The sequence below is a fragment of the Capsicum annuum genome, chromosome 2 (genome assembly GCF_002878395.1).
Source record: "Capsicum annuum cultivar UCD-10X-F1 chromosome 2, UCD10Xv1.1, whole genome shotgun sequence".
NCBI classification, from domain to species: Eukaryota; Viridiplantae; Streptophyta; class Magnoliopsida; order Solanales; family Solanaceae; genus Capsicum; species Capsicum annuum.
The window spans coordinates 19,406,833-19,425,940 of NC_061112.1; the positions used below are offsets into that span (position 1 = coordinate 19,406,833).

General features: G+C 34.4%; 1 protein-coding gene across 2 annotated transcripts; it reads right to left on the reverse strand.

Moving 5' to 3' along the window:
* Positions 1-558: 558 nt before the first annotated feature.
* LOC107858448 (CBL-interacting serine/threonine-protein kinase 23) lies at positions 559-18,424 on the reverse strand. Of its 2 annotated transcripts, XM_047405098.1 has the most exons (16): positions 17,472-18,407; positions 16,964-17,026; positions 16,437-16,508; positions 16,234-16,341; positions 16,056-16,136; positions 15,865-15,918; positions 15,649-15,774; positions 15,449-15,538; positions 15,158-15,277; positions 14,912-15,037; positions 13,759-13,875; positions 13,293-13,349; positions 13,128-13,202; positions 12,693-12,771; positions 11,902-11,954; positions 701-881 (listed from the first exon to the last, which is right to left on the reverse strand). In XM_047405098.1, exons 1-15 carry the CDS (start codon positions 17,652-17,654, stop codon positions 11,941-11,943), a joined length of 1,365 nt encoding a protein of 454 aa, XP_047261054.1. In that variant the 5' UTR covers positions 17,655-18,407; the 3' UTR covers positions 701-881; positions 11,902-11,940. The 2 variants fall into 2 exon arrangements, with proteins under 2 accessions (XP_016558593.1, XP_047261054.1); XM_016703107.2 differs by lacking the exon at positions 11,902-11,954 and having other exon boundaries at positions 559-881; positions 17,472-18,424.
* Positions 18,425-19,108: the final 684 nt, after the last annotated feature.

Genomic DNA, 19,108 nt, shown 5'->3' on the forward strand with positions numbered 1-19,108 from the left:
CACAATCACATTGTATCTTGAGATACTCTATAACACTTGTCTTTAACTTAGTCCAAAGACTTTCAAGCAATCATTGACACTATCAAATTGTGTCTTGATTTATGAGATATTCTATAAATCTTTAGAGGCAAGACTTACACAAAGACTTTCAAACAACAATTTACGTATCATGGCAAAAGTTAATGCTACCACATTGTATCTTGATTTATGAGATGTTTAAAAAAAAATAAAAATAAAATAAAGGTTGAGACGAATAAATTAAAACAAAAAAATAAAAAATAAAATCAGGAAACAGTAAAAATAAGTGGAAAAAAAAAAGATTAAAAAAAAAAAGAAATTAAGTGACAAATGAACATGAAAAGAATAAAAATATGCGGTAAAGAACTGTACTTAAACTATACATAAAAAGAAAGACTAGTCTTTAAAGATTTTTGTTAAGCACAAATATAATTTCCCCTTCTAGCGGATGCACGACGGGTGCAAGATGTGACAAAAATTGCAGCGGAGAGCGGAACACTTTTCTCTATAGAAAGTCACTGTTGATCATGAAGGCAATAATAAGAAAATGGATCGAGCAAATGTCATAGAATAAACTTTAATTCTACTTCCTGTCCAATAAAAGCACATCTTTAGGCTACTGATCTCTAAAATCTTGTAATCAAATACGATTACAACAATGGCAGCGTAAAACGTATATTTATTTTTCGAAGGTTACGTGCCTCAATCATATGATAAAACATTGAATTGGAAACTCTGCTTAATGTTTGACATCGAACCGATGATAAGTCCTGCTTGCAGTACAGAAGTATCTAATATCCAACACCCATACAGAGAGACAAATCCACTGACACCAACATTCCAAAATCAGGTTGAGACAATGCCTGCACCATTGAAGGGATAAAGAAACATAAATTTGATGCTTGCAGATAAGAGTTCGAAATTTCACTTGTTGAAGCTTTCTTTTAAATGTTTTTCCTCTGATATAACTGCCACCTTTCATGCTTGGTCAAGTAAAGAAATACAATCAGACAAGACTAGTTTCTAGGCTAAAAGAAATACGTGCGCTATGCAGAGGTCGTTTGGTAGGATACATTAGAAAAATGCATGTATTAGCTATATGTATTACTAATATTTTATTTGGTACATTATTTCAACTGATGTATAGCATTAATCATACACTATACTTGGTATTATGGAATGAGTAACTAATACATAAGAAATTATGGTATTAGCAATTTGCAAGACTTTAATGCATGCATTAGCATGGGTAAAGACACAATAGCCCCTCAAAATCTTTTGCACATCATTTTCATTATATTTGTAGAAGATATTTTTGTAAATATATTTTATTTTAGAAATATGCAATGTAAATTATTTTTAGCACACCAATCAAGCACTGAATAAGAAATAGTTTCAGCATAACTGGTGCAAGCATAATAACACAAGTAAAACTAATATAAACATTACTAATACATGCACAATTTTTGTACACCCCTACCTAAGTAAGTAAAAATGTACTAGTATTTCTCTCCATACTCGGCCATTTAGTAGTACTAGTAAATATTTATTAACCTCTCGTGACTTGACTCCTAACTTTTAGACAAATTAGGAATTAGAATTAGCATATACTCCCTCCGCCCAATTTTATGGTTAATAGTTTGACCGAGCACGGAATTTTAGAAATGAGGAGAGACTTGATTATATTTATAATATTACAATTTAAAAAATGTATACTATTACTATCTTAATTAAGTGAGATCTTAATTAAGTGAGTGGGGCCAATAAGATCAAAAGTAAAATTGTGTCTTTAAATAATTACCAAATAAGGAAAAGTGACATTCTCTTTTAAATGAACAAAAAAGGAAATAACGACACACAAAATGGAACGAAGAGAGTAATAACTATTCAATAAAGGCTTCCTTTTCTTCTATTTTTATTTTATTTTTTTCCTTTTCTTAATTATTTCAATACGTGTAACATCAAAGAATGAAAATGAACAAAAAACTTTGCATTGGCATCTAACACACTGCATTAAATTAGGGTGTTCATGGTATGGTACATTTTTCTTTTCAAAAAGTCATTATTTTCATTCTAAACTATAGTCGAAAAATTGAAGACATGTGAAATTATTAGAGTGATCTAATATACGCTATACTATTTAAAAGAAAATTTATTTACTTGTTAAAACGTCACAGCTAAATTTTATCTTGAATATATACACAACACGTGTCAATAGCATTTTATTTTTATTTTTTCCTAGATTAATCACCAGCACACCTTTTCCACCCCCACCCCTCTATCCATCAAAACGAATATATATATCATCTCCTTCAATACTTCTTTTTTAGTTTAAATCTGGGCAAGGCCCATTTATTGATAAAACAAACAAATTCGATAGAGTCAAAGCAATCTGAATTCAACAAGCAAAATCACTTCAATCCTTTCACTGTTTCACAACCTTCCACTATTTTTGTGAAATTCAAGACACCCACAACCCAATTCAATAAAATTTGAACAAATCATAACTCAATTCGTAAAATGCAAACGCGAAATTCAATTCTTGAAATTCAAGAAACTCACAATCCAATTCAATAAAATTCAAGTAATTCACAATTCAATTCATAAATGCAAGAAACCAACAACCCAACTTTGTAAAATTCGATAAATCCGAAACCCAATTTGCAACAACACAATTCAGTAAAATGAAAGAAACACAGAACCCAACTTGTGAAATTCAAGATACCCGCAATCCAATTTTGTAAAATTTGAACAACCCACTATCCAATTTTGAGAAAGTCGAGAAACTCAGAACTCAAATTCTCAAAATTCGAGAACAACTCGATTTCAAGTTTCAAACATTTTAATTTCCAACTACCTACAACAAAATACTGAAGAAAATGAAGGGGAAAAAATGTTAAAATGGTAAGTTCATTCGTGAACTCATCGGTGAATTGATGGAGGTTGAGAGAAGAAATGGAGCTAAGGAATTAGAGGTGGTGTTAAGGAAGAGATGAGAAAATATGGAAAAAGACAAAGATGAAAGAAAGAAAAGAAGAAAAGGAAAAACAAATTAAAAAGTACAACAACATACCCGGTGAATTCCAACCTTGTGCGATCTGAGGAGGGTAAAATGTACGCAGTCCATACCACTACCTCCAAAGAAGTAGGGAGGCCGTTTCCGATAAACCAAATTAAAAAGTAAAGAAAGAAAATAAAAACTATATAAATATAAACAAAAAACTAATTAAATATAATTAGTTGATAAAATCCAATTGAATGATGACATGTGTATGTTTTGATAAGCTTTTAATTTCATTTTTTGCTTTCCTGAACTTTAATGTTTTATTTAGTGTACATCTAAATTATTGATTGTCTTAAATACCCCCGAAACTTGTTACTATAATATGTCGAGTACCCATTTGTTGTTCAAAGACCACAATCGTGTAAACACGGGCATACACGATGAAAAAACTGCTTATGTGTTTGTCCACGTGAATAAATAATATCTACTTTCCTCATATTTACCCTATATCAAAAAATAACCCACTTCCATCCTTAATTTTCCGATTTCTCTCTAAAAAAAATTGTGTTTTTGAGTTTTTCTCTGCTCCGAAATAGATAAAGGTTAAATTTTCACCGATCAAGCAAGCTATTATCTAAAAAAATTGTTTTTATTTGTTTTCTTTGTGTTAAAATATGGCGTTTCTTTTTTGTTAGTGTTTCATAGAAATTTTCGATTATTATTTCGATTAGGATTTGAGGAGACTTACATGCAAGGTAAAAATAGAAAGAGAAGAAATAGGGGACCCTTGAAATTATTGTAAAAATAAAGAAAAATGATATTTTTTTTTCATTTTTTATCATTGCAAAATGATGATGTGGCAATTTTTTTACCCCATCACGCACCTCCTTGAGTTTTAACTCACTTTTCGTGCCAGGTGGACCACGAAGAAGGTGTCGACATATTAAAATAACCAGTTCTGAGGTATTTAAGACAACCGATAATTTAGGTGTACGCTAAATAAAACGCTACAAAGTTACAGGTTCAGGGCTAATTAAAACTTCTCCCTTTTCAAGTATGAACTTCTGTTGCACTTCAACTTCCAATTTTATTATGATCACGACGCAGCGGGAAAAGCTTATAAAAGATGCGTTATGCATTAAAACCCTAGCTACCTACCATTCTTGGCTACCTTCATATGAAGGGAATGCATCAAAAACCAGATGGCTAAAACAAACTCCAAGCCAAGTAATCATCTGCATTTTGCACTTTTCTTTCTTGAGGTGTTGATTCAGTTTTGAACTAGATTTTGAACTATATGGCCTATGGGTGTTAGTGCAGAGGGTGAGCATGACTATGGAGCAGTGAAAAACTATACAAAATGTTTGATCATTGAGACAGAACTAGGTCAAATTAGACACATGTAACGATAAGGCAACCATATTGAATTAGTGCGGAACCAAATCATATTACGCAACTTTATGGACTATCAACCGCTAATCCAAGACACTGAAGCACAAGAATATGATTGCATTGTATTATATATGAAGGGAAGAAACCCAAATCAAGTGAATTCACAAAAGAGAAAATCATACAAATAATTACAAATTTCTAAACAATGAAGAGCACCGTTACCGAATAAATTCTAGTGCAAAATCCCAACACTACTTGCATTGTATGCTTTAGTGGAGAAAAGAGTATCTAAAGGGGACTACATTTCAAACAAGCCACCGATAACAATTCTGTTTCCGTTTATGTTCAATTTCATCGAAACTTTAACCTTTATTCCTTCTATTTTTGGTACTCAAAATAGGGAAGTGTACTTATTATTGTAATAACCCAGACTTTTAATGAGGGATAAATGGGTAACTTAGCATATGTTATCAATATTAATTAATAGAATTAAAGTGAGCAAGTCAAAAGTCAAAACTCATTCACCTGTTCAACTGGTTCCATTATTTTTGAGGAGAAAGGAACGATCATAGACAAGAATTGAGAAAATCTGGCAGCGCAAAGAATCAGCGGAGCAAACATTACTCTAATTAGGTATAAAACTCTTCCTTAAGTTTTAGGCATAGAAATTTACTTTATGTTGTTATCGCTGTCTCTTGCTACTGTCAAAGGAAGAAAAATATATATAGTGTTTGTAACAATGCAAACAGCAACTAGTTTCTTGAATTTAAAAATAGAGATCATGTTGTTTGCACTTGTTGTTGCTGGTTCCATCAACAAGTCGTGCTTAGATTTTATCAAACTTCTTATTCTAACTATTTAGTCATATTTCTACTATTTCACTTTCACTGGGATGAATAGATAATGATGATGGTGTAATGATGAGTTAGAAGACATAGTAATTAGGTAATCATTGCTGAAGCATAATTGCAAAGTTTACTTCTTGAAGCCACCAATTCATTGGTAGTTCCTAAAAAATTCTTGGTGTTGGACTTTGGATTGTCTATACACGTATTATAATTTTGAAATCACCACTAAGTTTGGATAGTGATATTAAGATTACAGTTTTCTCCCTTTCTAATTCATAGCTTAAGGTATGAGATATTAAGGTTTAACTCGAAACTTAAAAGTTAGAGATATTGAGACTTGACCCTGACTTGTGTAATTAATATCGTCAATTAATACTTTTGTATAGATTGAGGCCATTGGAGGCTGTTTGGTTGGTGTTCTACGCGTTGCAAGGTTGAGAAATTTATCATTCGCGAGGTAAGAGAGACTTTAAGCTTTGGATGCTTGCTTTTCAAATTTGTTTTTAAAATACATTTTTATCTGCCCGATCCATGTATTGGAACGAGAGTGTGCTTGGCAGAATCAACGCTCTTCAAGACCAGCCGCATATACTTTATGTTTAAAGAATACTAATTCTCCCTTTATAAATTATTTTGTGATGTGATATGATAGTGTACTGTGATATTAAGGCATTGTGTACGCTTCTTAATTCCATTAGGGCATTGTGTATGCTTCTTAATTCCATTGGAGAATGGTGTATACTTCCCTTAAGCATTGTGTATGCTTGTTGATTTGATATGGGACCTTGTGTATACTTCCCTGAGTATTGTGTATACTCCTAATATATTTGGTGCATTGTGTATGTTGCCCGAAACTCCTGGTCTTGGCTAATTACTTTAATTACAAATTATGATAAGTGCTTTGTATGAATTGTATTGAGGTATATGATTCTTGATGAAGGATTGTTGGGCCTCATTGGTCACCTTATTATGATATAATTCCTGTGTGAAATAACTTTACATTCATGATGTTGTTGTATTTTCTAATACTTGTCCCAGAAGTACTTAAAGTAGCGAGTCGGAAATCTTACTGTCTGTCTATGGATACTACGGCGCAAAATGAAACTAGTGGGTGACGATTCTTTCGTAAGGATTCTATTGCTAAGGTGTGCCTTCGCATTGTTCGTGGAGGCTTTCGTTTCAGCTTTGGCTATCTAGCTTATGCTTCTTTTCATTGGGTTTGCATGCCCGAAGTTTGAACTCATGTAGCTCTATTTTAGATGCTCCATGTCTTAGTGTAGGATTTGGGACAAAGAATTAGTTCTCGAGTGATTATTGAATTTATAGTTTGATTATGAAATTTTGTTGAACTAATATTCGTTATTTATTGATGCGTTAAAGTTGCACAAATATTACCTTAGAGTTTATTATCTGGTAGTATAAGGAAGATTGGTTCTCCCGACAAGTAGTGTTAGCGGGTGCCAGTCACGTCTAGAGATTATTTTGGGTAAATGGGTAACTTAGCCTATGTTATTAATATTAATTAATAGAATTAAAGTGAGCAAGCCAAAAGTCAAAACCCATTCACCTATTAAGATTTCACGGCTTAGTAGCATAAGGGGTTAAAATATTAGGACAATGGTTCCATTATTTTTAGGAGAAAGGAATGATCATAGACAAGAATTTGAGAAAGTCCAGCAGCATAGAGAATCAGCGGAGCAAACATTACTCTAATTACGTATGAAATTTTTCCTTAAGTTTTAGGCATAGAAATTTACTTTATGTTGTTATAGTTGTCGTTTGCTACTGCCAAAGGAAGAAATATATATAGTGTTGTTATACTTCTTGAAGCCAACAACTTATTGGTAGTTCCTAAAAAGTTCTTGGTGTTTTTTGGATTGTCTATACATAGTGGAGTATTATAATTTTGAAACGAGTATCAACGTATTGGTAATCACCAATAAGCTTGGGTAGTGATATTAAGATTATAGTTTTCTCCTTTTTTTTAATTCATAGCTTAAGGTATGAGATATCAAGGTTTAGCTCGAAACTTAAAAGTTAGAGATATTGAAACTTGACCATGACTTGCGTAACTAATATCGTCAATTAATACTTTTATATAGATTGAGGTCATTGGAAGTTGTTTGGTTGGTGTTCTACGCGTTGCAAGGTTGAGAAATTTATCATTCGTGAGGTAAGTGAGACTTTAAGCTTTGGGTGCTTGCTTTTCAAATTTGTTTTTAAAATATATTTTTATATGTCCGGTCCATGTGTTGGGACAAGCGTGTGCTTGGCAGAATTGACGGTCTTCAAAACCAGCCACATATACTTTATGTTTAAGAATACTAATTCTCCCTTTATAAATAATTTCATGATGTGATATTATTGTGTACTGTGAGATTAGAGCATTGTGTATGCTTCTTAATTCCATTGGGGCATTGTGTATGCTTCTTAATTCTATTGGGGCATTGTGTATGCTTGTTGATTTGATATGGGACATTGTATATGCTTCCCTGAGTATTGTGTATACTCCTGATATATTTGGCGTATTTTGTATGTTGCCCGAAACTCCTGGCGTTGGCTAATTACTTTAATTACAAATTATGATAAGTGTTATGTATGAATTGTATTGAGGTATATGGTTCTTGGTGAAGGATTGTTGGGCCTCATTGGTCACCTTATTATGATATAATTTGTTAAGATTAGTGTCTCAAGAGCTGCAGATTAGCTGTACTAGCTGCTGAAATTCAGCTTACAGTTTTAAAGTTGAATTAAGTTTAGGTAAATAAGGCTGCAATCATGCACAATATGATTTTATAACAGCTAATAATCTTTAGGCAATAATGTTAGAGATACGATAGCTTATTTTACTCCTTTAATTAAGCTTTTTCAGTAATGATTTTGTATATAAATGTGGCAATGATCATTTCAATAAGCCATGAAATAAATAAAATTTTTATGCTCTTTCTCTTCTTGGTTCAAGTTTTGTTTTTTTCTTTATACAGATTAAGTTCTGTTCTTTCTTTCCAACAAATTGGTATCAAGAGCATTGTCATCTTGAGGGACCTGTGAGAAGAGAGTGAATAAAAAACATAAGTTCTTTCTATATAAATAGTTTATAGAAAATGAATTCTGAAACAAGCTTTCTAATTTCACCCGTCTTCAATGGTGAGAATTATCAAGCTTGGGCAATTAGAATGACGGTTCATCTTGAAGCACTGGATCTATGGGAAGCAGTAGAAGAGGACTATGAAGTAACTCCTCTTGGAGATAATCCAACAGTGAATCAGATGAGACATCACAAGGAGAGAAAGACAAGGAAAGCCAAAGCCAATGCATGCCTTTTCTCTGCGGTATCTCCTTCAATTCTTACCAGAATTATGCAAATGAAGTCCACTGTAGAAATTTGGGAGTATCTTGAAAAGGAATACCAAGGAAACGAAAGAGTTCAAAATATGCAAGTGATGAATCTGAGTCGGGAATTTGAAATGAAGAGAATGAAAGAATCAGAAACCATAAAAGATTATGCAGATCGGCTACTTGACTTAGCCAACAAGGTGAGATTGTTTGGTAAGGATTTTACTGATGAAAGAATTGTTCAAAAAATTCTTGTCATACTTCCTGAGAAATATGAAGCCACAATCTCTTCTTTAGAGAATTCTAAGGATCTGTCAAGCATTACCTTGGCAGAATTTGTTAATGCTTTGCAGGCATTGGAGCAAAGGAGAATAATGAGGAAAGAAGGTTTTGTTGAAGGTGTTTTTCAAGCTAAATCACAGAACGAGTCATACGAGGAAAAGAAAAAGAACCAGAAACAAAGGCATTATAATAATTACAATAATCATGGAGGAAGTAATCCACCCTGCCCTCATTGCAAAAAGACAAATCACTCTCAACAGAACTGTTGGTGGAGACCAGATGTCAAGTGCAACAAATGTGGTCAACTCGGCCATGTGGAGAGGGTATGCAAGTCACAAACGCAACAAGAAGAAGCCAAGGCTGATATAAATCAATATGAAGAAGAGCAGTTGTTTGTAGCAACTTGTTTTACTAGCAAAAACACTTCTAAAAATTGGTTGATTGATAGTGAATGCACAAATCATATGACGAGTGATCATGAGCTCTTTAAAGAGCTAGATAGATCTGTTATTTCCAAAGTCAAAATTGGAAATGGAGAATATCTTAACGCAAAAGGCAAAGGAACAAGTGCAACTCAAAGCCCTACAGGTTTGAAACTTATAACTGATATTTTCTTTGCTCCTGATCTTGATCAAAACCTCTCAAAGTGTTGGGCAGCTACTTGAAAATGGGTTCAAAGTGTTGTTTAAAGAAAAAACATGTGTCATTAAGGATTCTGATAATAAGGAGATGTTCAATATCAAGATAGGAGGAGTTTTTCCTTGAATCTATTGGACGAGGAGCAAGCAACAATTGTCAGGTTGGAAAATAATTCCGAGTCATGCCACAAAAGACTCGTACATTATCATGATGCCATACTCTTCATGAAAGAAAATCAACTAACAGAAGGTCTCCCGAGCCTTGAGAAAAATCTACCTGCTTGTGAAGCTTGTCGGTATGGGAAGCAAACAAGGCTTCCTTTTCAGAATTTATCATGAAGGCCAAAGAATAAGCTGCAAATTATTCACACGGACGTCAAACGACCTCAGAAAACACCAATTTTAAACGGAACTGCTTTAGCAGTGAATCAAGCTCTTTGGATTCGAAAGCTGCTGGCAGATTTGTACATGGAACAAAAGAAGAGTACTGAAATCCTTGTGGATAATGAAGCTGCAATTTCAATTGCAAATAATCCTGTTTCTCATGGAAAGACAAAACATTTCAAGATCGAGCTTTATTTCTTGAGGGAGGTGCAAAAGAATGGAGACACAATCATGGCGCACTGCAGAACTGTTTTTCAGAATGCTGACATTTTAATTAAGTCTCTACCTAGAGAAAGATTCAAGTTTCTCATAGATAGACTTGGTGTTACAGCTCTTGAGTCAAGGAGGAGTGTTAAGATTAGTGCCTCAAGAGCTGCAGATTAGCTGTACTAGCTGTTGAAATTCAACTTACAGCTTTAAAGTTGGATTAAGTTTAGGTAAATAAGGTTGCAATCATGCACAATCTGATTTTATAACAGCTACTAATCTTTAGACAATAATGTTAGATATGATAGCTTATTTTACTCCTTTAATTAAGCTTTTCAGTTATGATTTTGTATATAAATGTGGCAATGATCATTTCAATAAGCCATGAAATAAATAAAAGTTTTTCTGCTCTTTCTCTTCTTGGTTCAAGTTTTGTTTTTTTCTTTATACAAATTAAGTTTTGTTCTTTCTTTCCAACATAATTCCTGTGTGTAATAAATAACTTTATGTTCTTGGTGGTGTTGTATTTTCTAATACTGAAGTAGCGAGAGTCGGAAATCTTACTGGGTTATATTTTATATATAAGCTCATTCCTTACTTATATATAGCTCATTCCTTACTTATATGTCTGCAGATACTACGGCGCAAGGTGAAACTAGTGGGTGACGGTTCCTTCGGAAGGATTCTATTGCTAAGGTGCGCCTTCGCATTATTCGTGGAGGCTTTCGTTTTAGCTTTGGCTATCTAGCTTATGCTTCTTTTCATTGGGTTTGCATGCCCGAAGTTTGAACTCATGTAGCTCTATTTTAGATGCTACATGTCTTAGTGTGGGATTTGGGACAAAGAATTAGTTCTCGAGTGATTATTGAATTTATAGTTTGATTAAGAAATTTTGTTGAACTAATATTCGTTATTTATTGATGCGTTGAAGTTGCACATATCTTACCTTAGAGTTTATTATCTGGTAAAGTCTAAGGAAGATTGGTTCTCCCGACAAGTGGTGTTAGCAGGTGCCAGTCATGTCTAGAGATTATTTTGGGACGTGACAATTATCCTCTTCATAAACAAATACAGCACTATGTAATTGAAAAAAAAAAACAGTGTGTGACCACTGAAGCACAAGAATAACGGATTACTAGAAGGTAATTTGAGATGAGTAGAGAAAAAACACAGACATGTTTCAATGAAGTGGTAAAGGAAGTTGCCTGAGCAGTCCTCAAGCTTTAGTGTTATTTGGATACACATGAACCTTGTGTTATTCACAAGGATCAAATTCCAGTAACGTTTTCATTAATGATAATATTGGTCAGTTGTATTACTAATCATCACTTTGTTTAATATTTGTTATCCACTTGCTTGATAACATAGTGGTGTGAAATGGTTATAGATGATCAAACTGCAATAATTGGAAAATGTCACTTCTTTTTCCTCTTTAGGAGAGGGTTGATCAAACTATCCTTCTTTTTGCCATCTCATATGATATACAAAAGGTAATATAAGGTACGAGGTCCAATTCCATGGACAAGGTTAAAAATTGTGAGGTCAATAACTTCAACGAGAAGCACTCAGCCTAGGCTTGGATCCTCTACTCTTAAACTCCCCTCAAAACCCCTTCTTTAAAGGAATTGATAAATACTGATGATAACAAAAATGACAACGAAGAGAGTACCAACATGTGCACAAGTATTGCCCTGCCTGCATTAGCATTATTTGCTACGAGTTGGTATTAACTTAATTTGCTTTGGTGCTGATTTTTGGTAGGTTTAAATATGTATTGTGAATAGGAACATACCTAATGAACATACATTTTGAATAGATAGCACATGCTTCCTTACATGTTTGTACCTTGTAAAGGCAAAATAAGTAAGAAAAAATATATAGCTGATTAAACTTTTTTCGTTCATCTTTGTAGGTTGGACAATACAACCATCTTTACCTCAAAATATAAGTTATGAGGATCCACATTAACAATTCACATGGAACGTATACTTTATTCTATCATGTGTAAATACTTAAAATTTTGCTTTAATAATGTTGAGATTATTTTACACGATGTCTAATACATGACTTGTCATACACGCGGCACCACATGTATTGAGAAACTAGTTTATAAAAGAAACAGCTAATGGCCTTTAACAGGGGCCGGCAGCCATTCATACACAGTGCATGAAATTCATGTGCTATCAGTAGAAGTGTTAACTTTTCATTTTAACATTAGTTTGGTTCTTTTGACCCAAAAGGCATGATGTGCTATCAGTAGAAGCATTCACTTTTCTTTTAACATTAGTTTGCTTCTTTTGACCCAAAAGGCATCATTTTAGTTCTAAACTCTAGTAAACATTACGGCTCCTCTTGTTAACCCCCACAAAAAAGACCACCTTCATGTCCATTTGGCCATTGACACATAAGATGACCATGCATCTAATTGTTCCCATCATATATGCAAGTAAAGCAAATACTGGTTGTTCCATAGCTTGACCAATTTTTAAATTTAAGGAAAAAAAACAGATCGAGCAGGTAATTAGTCAGCACAGTCATCATATCGTAGTATTTTTTTTTGGTATCATAGTATAGTACACTAACCATCTTTTACTTCCTCTCCTGCTTCATCACCCAGTCGCCAAACAATGTCTTTCAATCCGGTGGACAGGTTCTTGTAAAACTGTATAGAAATGAAAAGAACATTAGCTTTATCAATTTATCAGCATAAAAGCATATGCATGGGCAGACTGCAGCAAGCCTGACATAGAATATGTTCAAGTCCAATAATACAACATAACCATTTTAAAGATTAATAGACAAAATGCCAAATATCATGTCAGGTCTACTATGCCTATCCAAGTAGCAGTAGTGAAAGTACTTCAATGGATTTAAGAAAAATCCACAAATAAGCAGGGCCACCTATCTACTTCGCTTCAACTAGATGTTCTACTTAGCTTAGTTAGCAAACCTCACAAGAGAGTTCCCTTGTATATTAATGAATCAATAAACACGGCAAAAACTTCCAATTTGGTTTACCTTATGAAATTCCAAGGTATCTCCTCCAGCCTTGCGAAGCTCAACCATGTATAGTGAAGGTGCCACCTCATAAATCTACAGCAAACCTCAGTGTAGGAAGTTGTATTAGAAGTCTGAATGACAATGAAAAACTAGCAACTCTGAAGGTCCTTCGAACAAGCATACCTCAGTTGCAACGTGTAAGTGACCTTTGCGCCCGCTCTTCTCACCATGAAGCTTAATCTAGTATAAAGGAAGAAAAGGAAATTTTAGCGTGAATGAAATTTTAACAATAGCAAAGAACCAACTAGAATATCAGGATATCCTAAAGAATTTCAACGTGCTCATTTATGTAACAACCATACCTGATTGAAGTAAGTTAGTTGTTACTAGATTAGAAGAAGAGAAGGAAAATGTACAACAAATGAAATTTTAATAATTTCAACTGCTCATACATTAATAACTAAACTTGATTGAAGAAAGCTGATAAGAAGGAAAGGTATGAAACATTACAAAACTGAGATGAGTTTTTGTGTTGCTTGAAAACCTTTTGACAACTCCGAGCAACATTTGTTGTAATCACAACACTTCTGTAAGACTAATGATAGAAGAAAATTAAGGCTAAAGCACGAGAATGACTTGTCCCATTCACCTTGTAGTTATTTTTCCTCACATTGAATCCCAAAGGTACAGCAGCTTCTTCAATTTTTGAAACAATTTCATTCGCAGGACATCTCGATGTAAATCTTGTCTCCCTTTTGACGAGCCCCTGTAAAAAGTAACCTTGATTAGTCCACATGCTTAAAAATGTTTGGACTAGATCCATCTAAAAAACAAGCATTGAAAATTGTATAAGCCAGTGTGGAGGTTTAAGGTTTGATCTGGATGGATTCAGGAGAGGTAGAGATAGACCGAAAAAGTATTGAAGAGAGGTGATTAGACAAGAACTGACACAATTAAAGTTTTTAGGAGAGATAGAGATAGACCAAAGAACTATTGGGGAGAGGTGGTTAGACAGGACATGGCACAATTACAGCTTATCGAGGACATGACCCAAGATGGAAAGGTGTGGAGTAGAAGGTGTAAGTAGGTAGGAGTTCGTCCTTGCTAATAGGAAGGAGTGCTTTGCCTTGTTGTCCGTCCTAGTAGTCGTAGTGCTACGCTTCTAGTTTCTTGTTCTTGGAGTTTTGTTGATGTTTGTTGTTTTGGGTAGATCGATCGTAATATTATTTGGTGGTAATCGTGTTCTGTTATTATCTATTGTTTTTATCACTACCTATTATTGCTTGTACTTCTACTACGACTGTTATTGTCTTGAGCCGTTGGAAACAACCTGGAGGTGAGGCAGAGGTACAGACTCTGTACACTACCCTCCCTAGACCCCACTTTGTGGGAATTGAGCATGTTGTTGTTGTTGTTATTTCCCCACTTTTGGGTTTGAAAGACTTGCTTTTTTTGTACACCTGGAAACTTTAAATGTAGTTTGCATTTCAGTACAAATGTGCATTACATAAAGCAAGAAAGACATAACTAAGCAACATTTCGTTTTAAGTAGAACTCATTTGGTTGAACTGAGAATTCACAATGGCGAACAATGTTCATATTCACCATATCCGTGAAATACTAATTACCGTAAACATTGTTCCCATATGTTAAAACTTTTAAAGTGAAACTTTGAAAAACTTATATGGTTTCCAATCTAAAATGTGACCAAACGTTAATTTACTTGAACATCAGTCAATACAATGTTAAACTGTGCCACTTGAGAAGTTGTGTGTAAGATCATAAGCTTCACCAACACATACCATTTGTTTTTCAAACAGAGAACTGAGATTGAGACCCTGAGAAGTTGAAATAAGCTCAAAAGCATTCATAGTCAGCGGTGCAGAAGGCCGTTCTTCCCGTCTTTCAACAACAAGATTCGAGGAGTCCTGTGTTCGTGAAATAGCACATGAGCACCATTTATAGGACAATCGAATGTTCATTCAATATGAATCAACACACAAATTCAAAATTCGGCGGACCCATTTCGCAGAAACAAGTACACTTACAGCAGATTCACTAAAAATAGCATTCACATCATCAAGACTAACATCTGCCTGTTCAAAAACAGGTGGACGATACCCTTTCTTGAACCATTCATTCTCAATGACCTCAGAAATTGTGATGCGCTGTCGTCAAATGATAAAATCCATGAATTTCCCATAAATTTTGGTAATGAATGAAAAGCTAAGAGTAAGTGCAGATAAAGAGCCAGTAAGCAAATTAATCTGTAAACAAAATTTCACAAGATAACTTCTGATTTATTTCCTCCTTTGTGTTGGAGAGGGAGATATACATACCATCTGTGGATTGGGATCCAAGATTCTTTTGATTAGTTTCTTTGCATTAGAGGAAAACCAGGGTGGACATGTAAATTCAGCTTTATGTATCTGCAATCAAATCAATATCTCATCATGAGTCACTCTTAGAATTTTGTCAATAATATTCACTTATCTCAACATTCTCTTTCATGGAAAATGTATGATACAGATTCACACACCTTCTTATATAATGCCATCAGATTTGACTCTTCAAAAGGCAAATAACCAGCCATAAGTACAAAAAGGATTACACCACATGACCAAAGGTCAGCCTTAGCTCCATCATAACCTTTATTGTTGATCACCTACAGTAGCAGCAAGAAGCAAAAATTGGAATCAAAGCTGTTGCTCGAGGATATGAACTAAAATGAATTATGGGACAAACTAATGAGCACCTCTGGAGCCACATAATTTGGTGTTCCACATGTTGTATGTAGTAGTCCATCTTCCTAAAATGACACATCAGCAACCTTATGTACAATTAGATTCAGTTGTGCAGTTTGTGTCGGCAAACTTATATATAGCAGTTGTTGATCAATCAAATAGAGTAAAGAGTGACATTTCAAGAGATAAGAAGTTGTCATACCCGAACTTGCTGAGGCAACGCACTCAATCCAAAATCTGAAACTTTAAGAACACCATTGGCATCCAATAACAAGTTTTCAGGCTATAAATCAATAAATGCAAGGATTATAAACCATTCTCATTATCATCCTAATGTTCACTCGCTCTGTAGAATCTCCTCGAGAACTAAATTAGTTTACCTTGAGGTCTCTGTGGAATACACCTCTGCTATGACAGTAGTCCACTGCATTGATAAGCTGCTGAAAATACTTTCTTGCTTCATCTTCTTTGAGCCTACCTTTACTAGCCTGGCCTCAACAAAACAGCAAAAGCTTACTCATCTCCTGTTGCAAATGGAAAGAATAAAAATAGCAGTTAAGAGACTCGTGGAAGAGAATCTTACAATTTTGTCAAACAGTTCGCCACCAGTAACAAATTCCAAGACAATATATATCTTCGACTTGCTGGCCATGACCTACATGACAGAAGCTTGAGTAGTTTAGCAGGTAAACAGTGAAGCAGTACTTGGAAACCCGCTCCAATTATTTTGATAAAGAAATTCTGCTTATGCGTCCAAAATATTAGTGATCAGCAATAGGAAAATTTAGGACTTAAATGCAATCCCTCCTTTTTCTTTCTTTTTTAATTGCATTTTTTTTCTTGTTCATTTTCACTAAGGGAAGCCTTGGAGTAACTGGTAAAGTTGTTGTCATGTTGGCATGTGACCAGGAGGTCACAGGTTCAAACCTTGGAAACAGCCTCTAGGAGAAATGCAAGGTAAGGCTGCGTATGATACACCCTTGTGGTGGGGCCCTTCCCCGGACACCGCGCATAGCGGTAGCTTTAGTGCACCGGGCTGCCCTTTTTTTATTTTCATTAAGGGAAGGGTCTGTGGTAACAAAAAGCTAGAGATAAAAGACTGATACTAACCTCATACATTCGGATTACATTGGGGTGCCTTATAAGTTTCATGGTTGAAATTTCCCGTTTAATCTGCAAAGGGGACACAACATTACAATTCAGACTTCCCAATATTCAGAAACAACAAAGATTTTACATGGTAATTCTGACTAAAGCTCCTGAAAACAATGATCTTTTCCATAGCATCACTCATGTATTATTAAGCTGTCATTTTCACAATTGAAACGCCGTAAAAATATGAAAAGCACAGCATCGTCATTAATAATGACTCTTAATTATTAGAAATCATTAAGGAGGGGTAAATCAAGTTGAATTTCAGGCAACCATTACACATACTAGGTCAAACAGGAGGAAAATGGTTCAATCTTTCTTGAACAATATATTCATGATAAGACTCTAGAAAGAAAAGGATATCAGATTCAAAAAACTGAAAAGATTAAATATTACTAAAATCAAATAGAAAATAAGGGATTAATAGAAAAATCTAGAATTTAAAACATATGAACACATAAAATACCTGACCGATCATCTTGTGCTTCATCACCTTCTCTTTATCAAGAATCTTTATGGCTACATTATCACCGGTCTCAACATTCCTTGCAAATTTCACTTTTGCAAAAGTACCCTCACCCAGTGTCCTCCCAAGCTCATACCTTCCCACTCTAGTCCTCCCACTTCCATTATGTGATCTTGAACCCATCTCCAAACTTCTCCTTATTCAATCAAATCTCCTTACAGATCTTTAAACCCCTACTCTAAATGAATATCCATATTTTGTACTTTTTTTCCCTCTTACCTACAGAAAATCTTTTTTTTTCCTTTTAATAAGCCTAAAGCTAAATCCTCTTCTTTTTAGAAGGTTGCCAAACCTGGGACTTGGCTACACTCATCTTAAAATTTTCACACACACACAAAAAATAAAGGTAAAGAGAATCCCGAAATTAGAATAGACTATTGAAATGGATCAGTGTACGAGAAGTTGGACAGAAAAGGCTATGTTTGAGAATCCATTACCCTTTAGGAAAGTGAAACGGAAAACACAAAAATCCATTAAAGAAAATTATTTGGATAATAGTAAATCGGATTGCTCAAATGGGAAGCTAGATTCTCTTACATGACTCTTTTTGGTGATGTGAAAGGGCAAAAAAAAAAAAAGATCTTTTCTCTTTACTTTTCATAAGGAAAAAATGATTATAATTATTATGAATGAGAGAAAGAAAGGACAAGAAAGGCGGCGAAACTGATGGGATGTCTTCAATGGTGGTTTATTTTCCTTCAAAGTAAAATTGGCTGAGCAAGAAGAAAAAAGGTACCACTTCTATTAGTTAGTATAAAATATTTATTATGAGAGAAAATGTAAAGATATATTATTGGAGAGCTGCGTGCTTTCGGGGAAGGGTGAAGCTGCGAATGAGAAGAAATGAACTGAGGAAGTTACTGCCCGGGACTGCATGTTTAGAAAATAAGTATTGATTGAATTTTCATTCAGTAATTAAGAAGGAATAATATGTGTCACATTCTCATTGTACAGGGAAAACAGCTAGAACTAAACATAAAAATCCGTGCTATATATGTCATTTTGTATATATAGATAAATTTGATAGAGTCAATTAAATTTTTTTTGTAATACACATAATTTAGAGAGTCAATTAAATTTCTTATTCGATTTTAGATATTTTAAATTATTGATTATACAACAACAACATATCCAGTATATTTCCACCAAGTGGGTCTGGGGAGGGTAAGTGTACGCAGTCCATACCACTACCTCAAAAGTGAGATAGAGAGGTTGTTTCCGATAGATCCCGGCTCAAAATAGAACAATCTAAGATAAGGAAAAGTAATAGTAAGACTAGTAAAAGAAGAAGATATAATAGGGATTAGCAAACTCAATAATACCATAAACAAAATACTCCAAGTACCACATCAAAAGATACCATACCCTAAACTCAGACTAACCTACTACCCTAATCCGCCTCCCCCACAACTCCTATCCAGGGTCATGTCCTCGATAAGCTGGAGCTGCTCCATATCATGTCTAATCACCTCCCTCCAATATTTCTTCAGTCTACCTCTACCACGCTTGAAAACTATCCCTAGCCAACCTCTCACACCTCCGCACTAGGGCATCCGTACTCCTCCTCATCACATGAT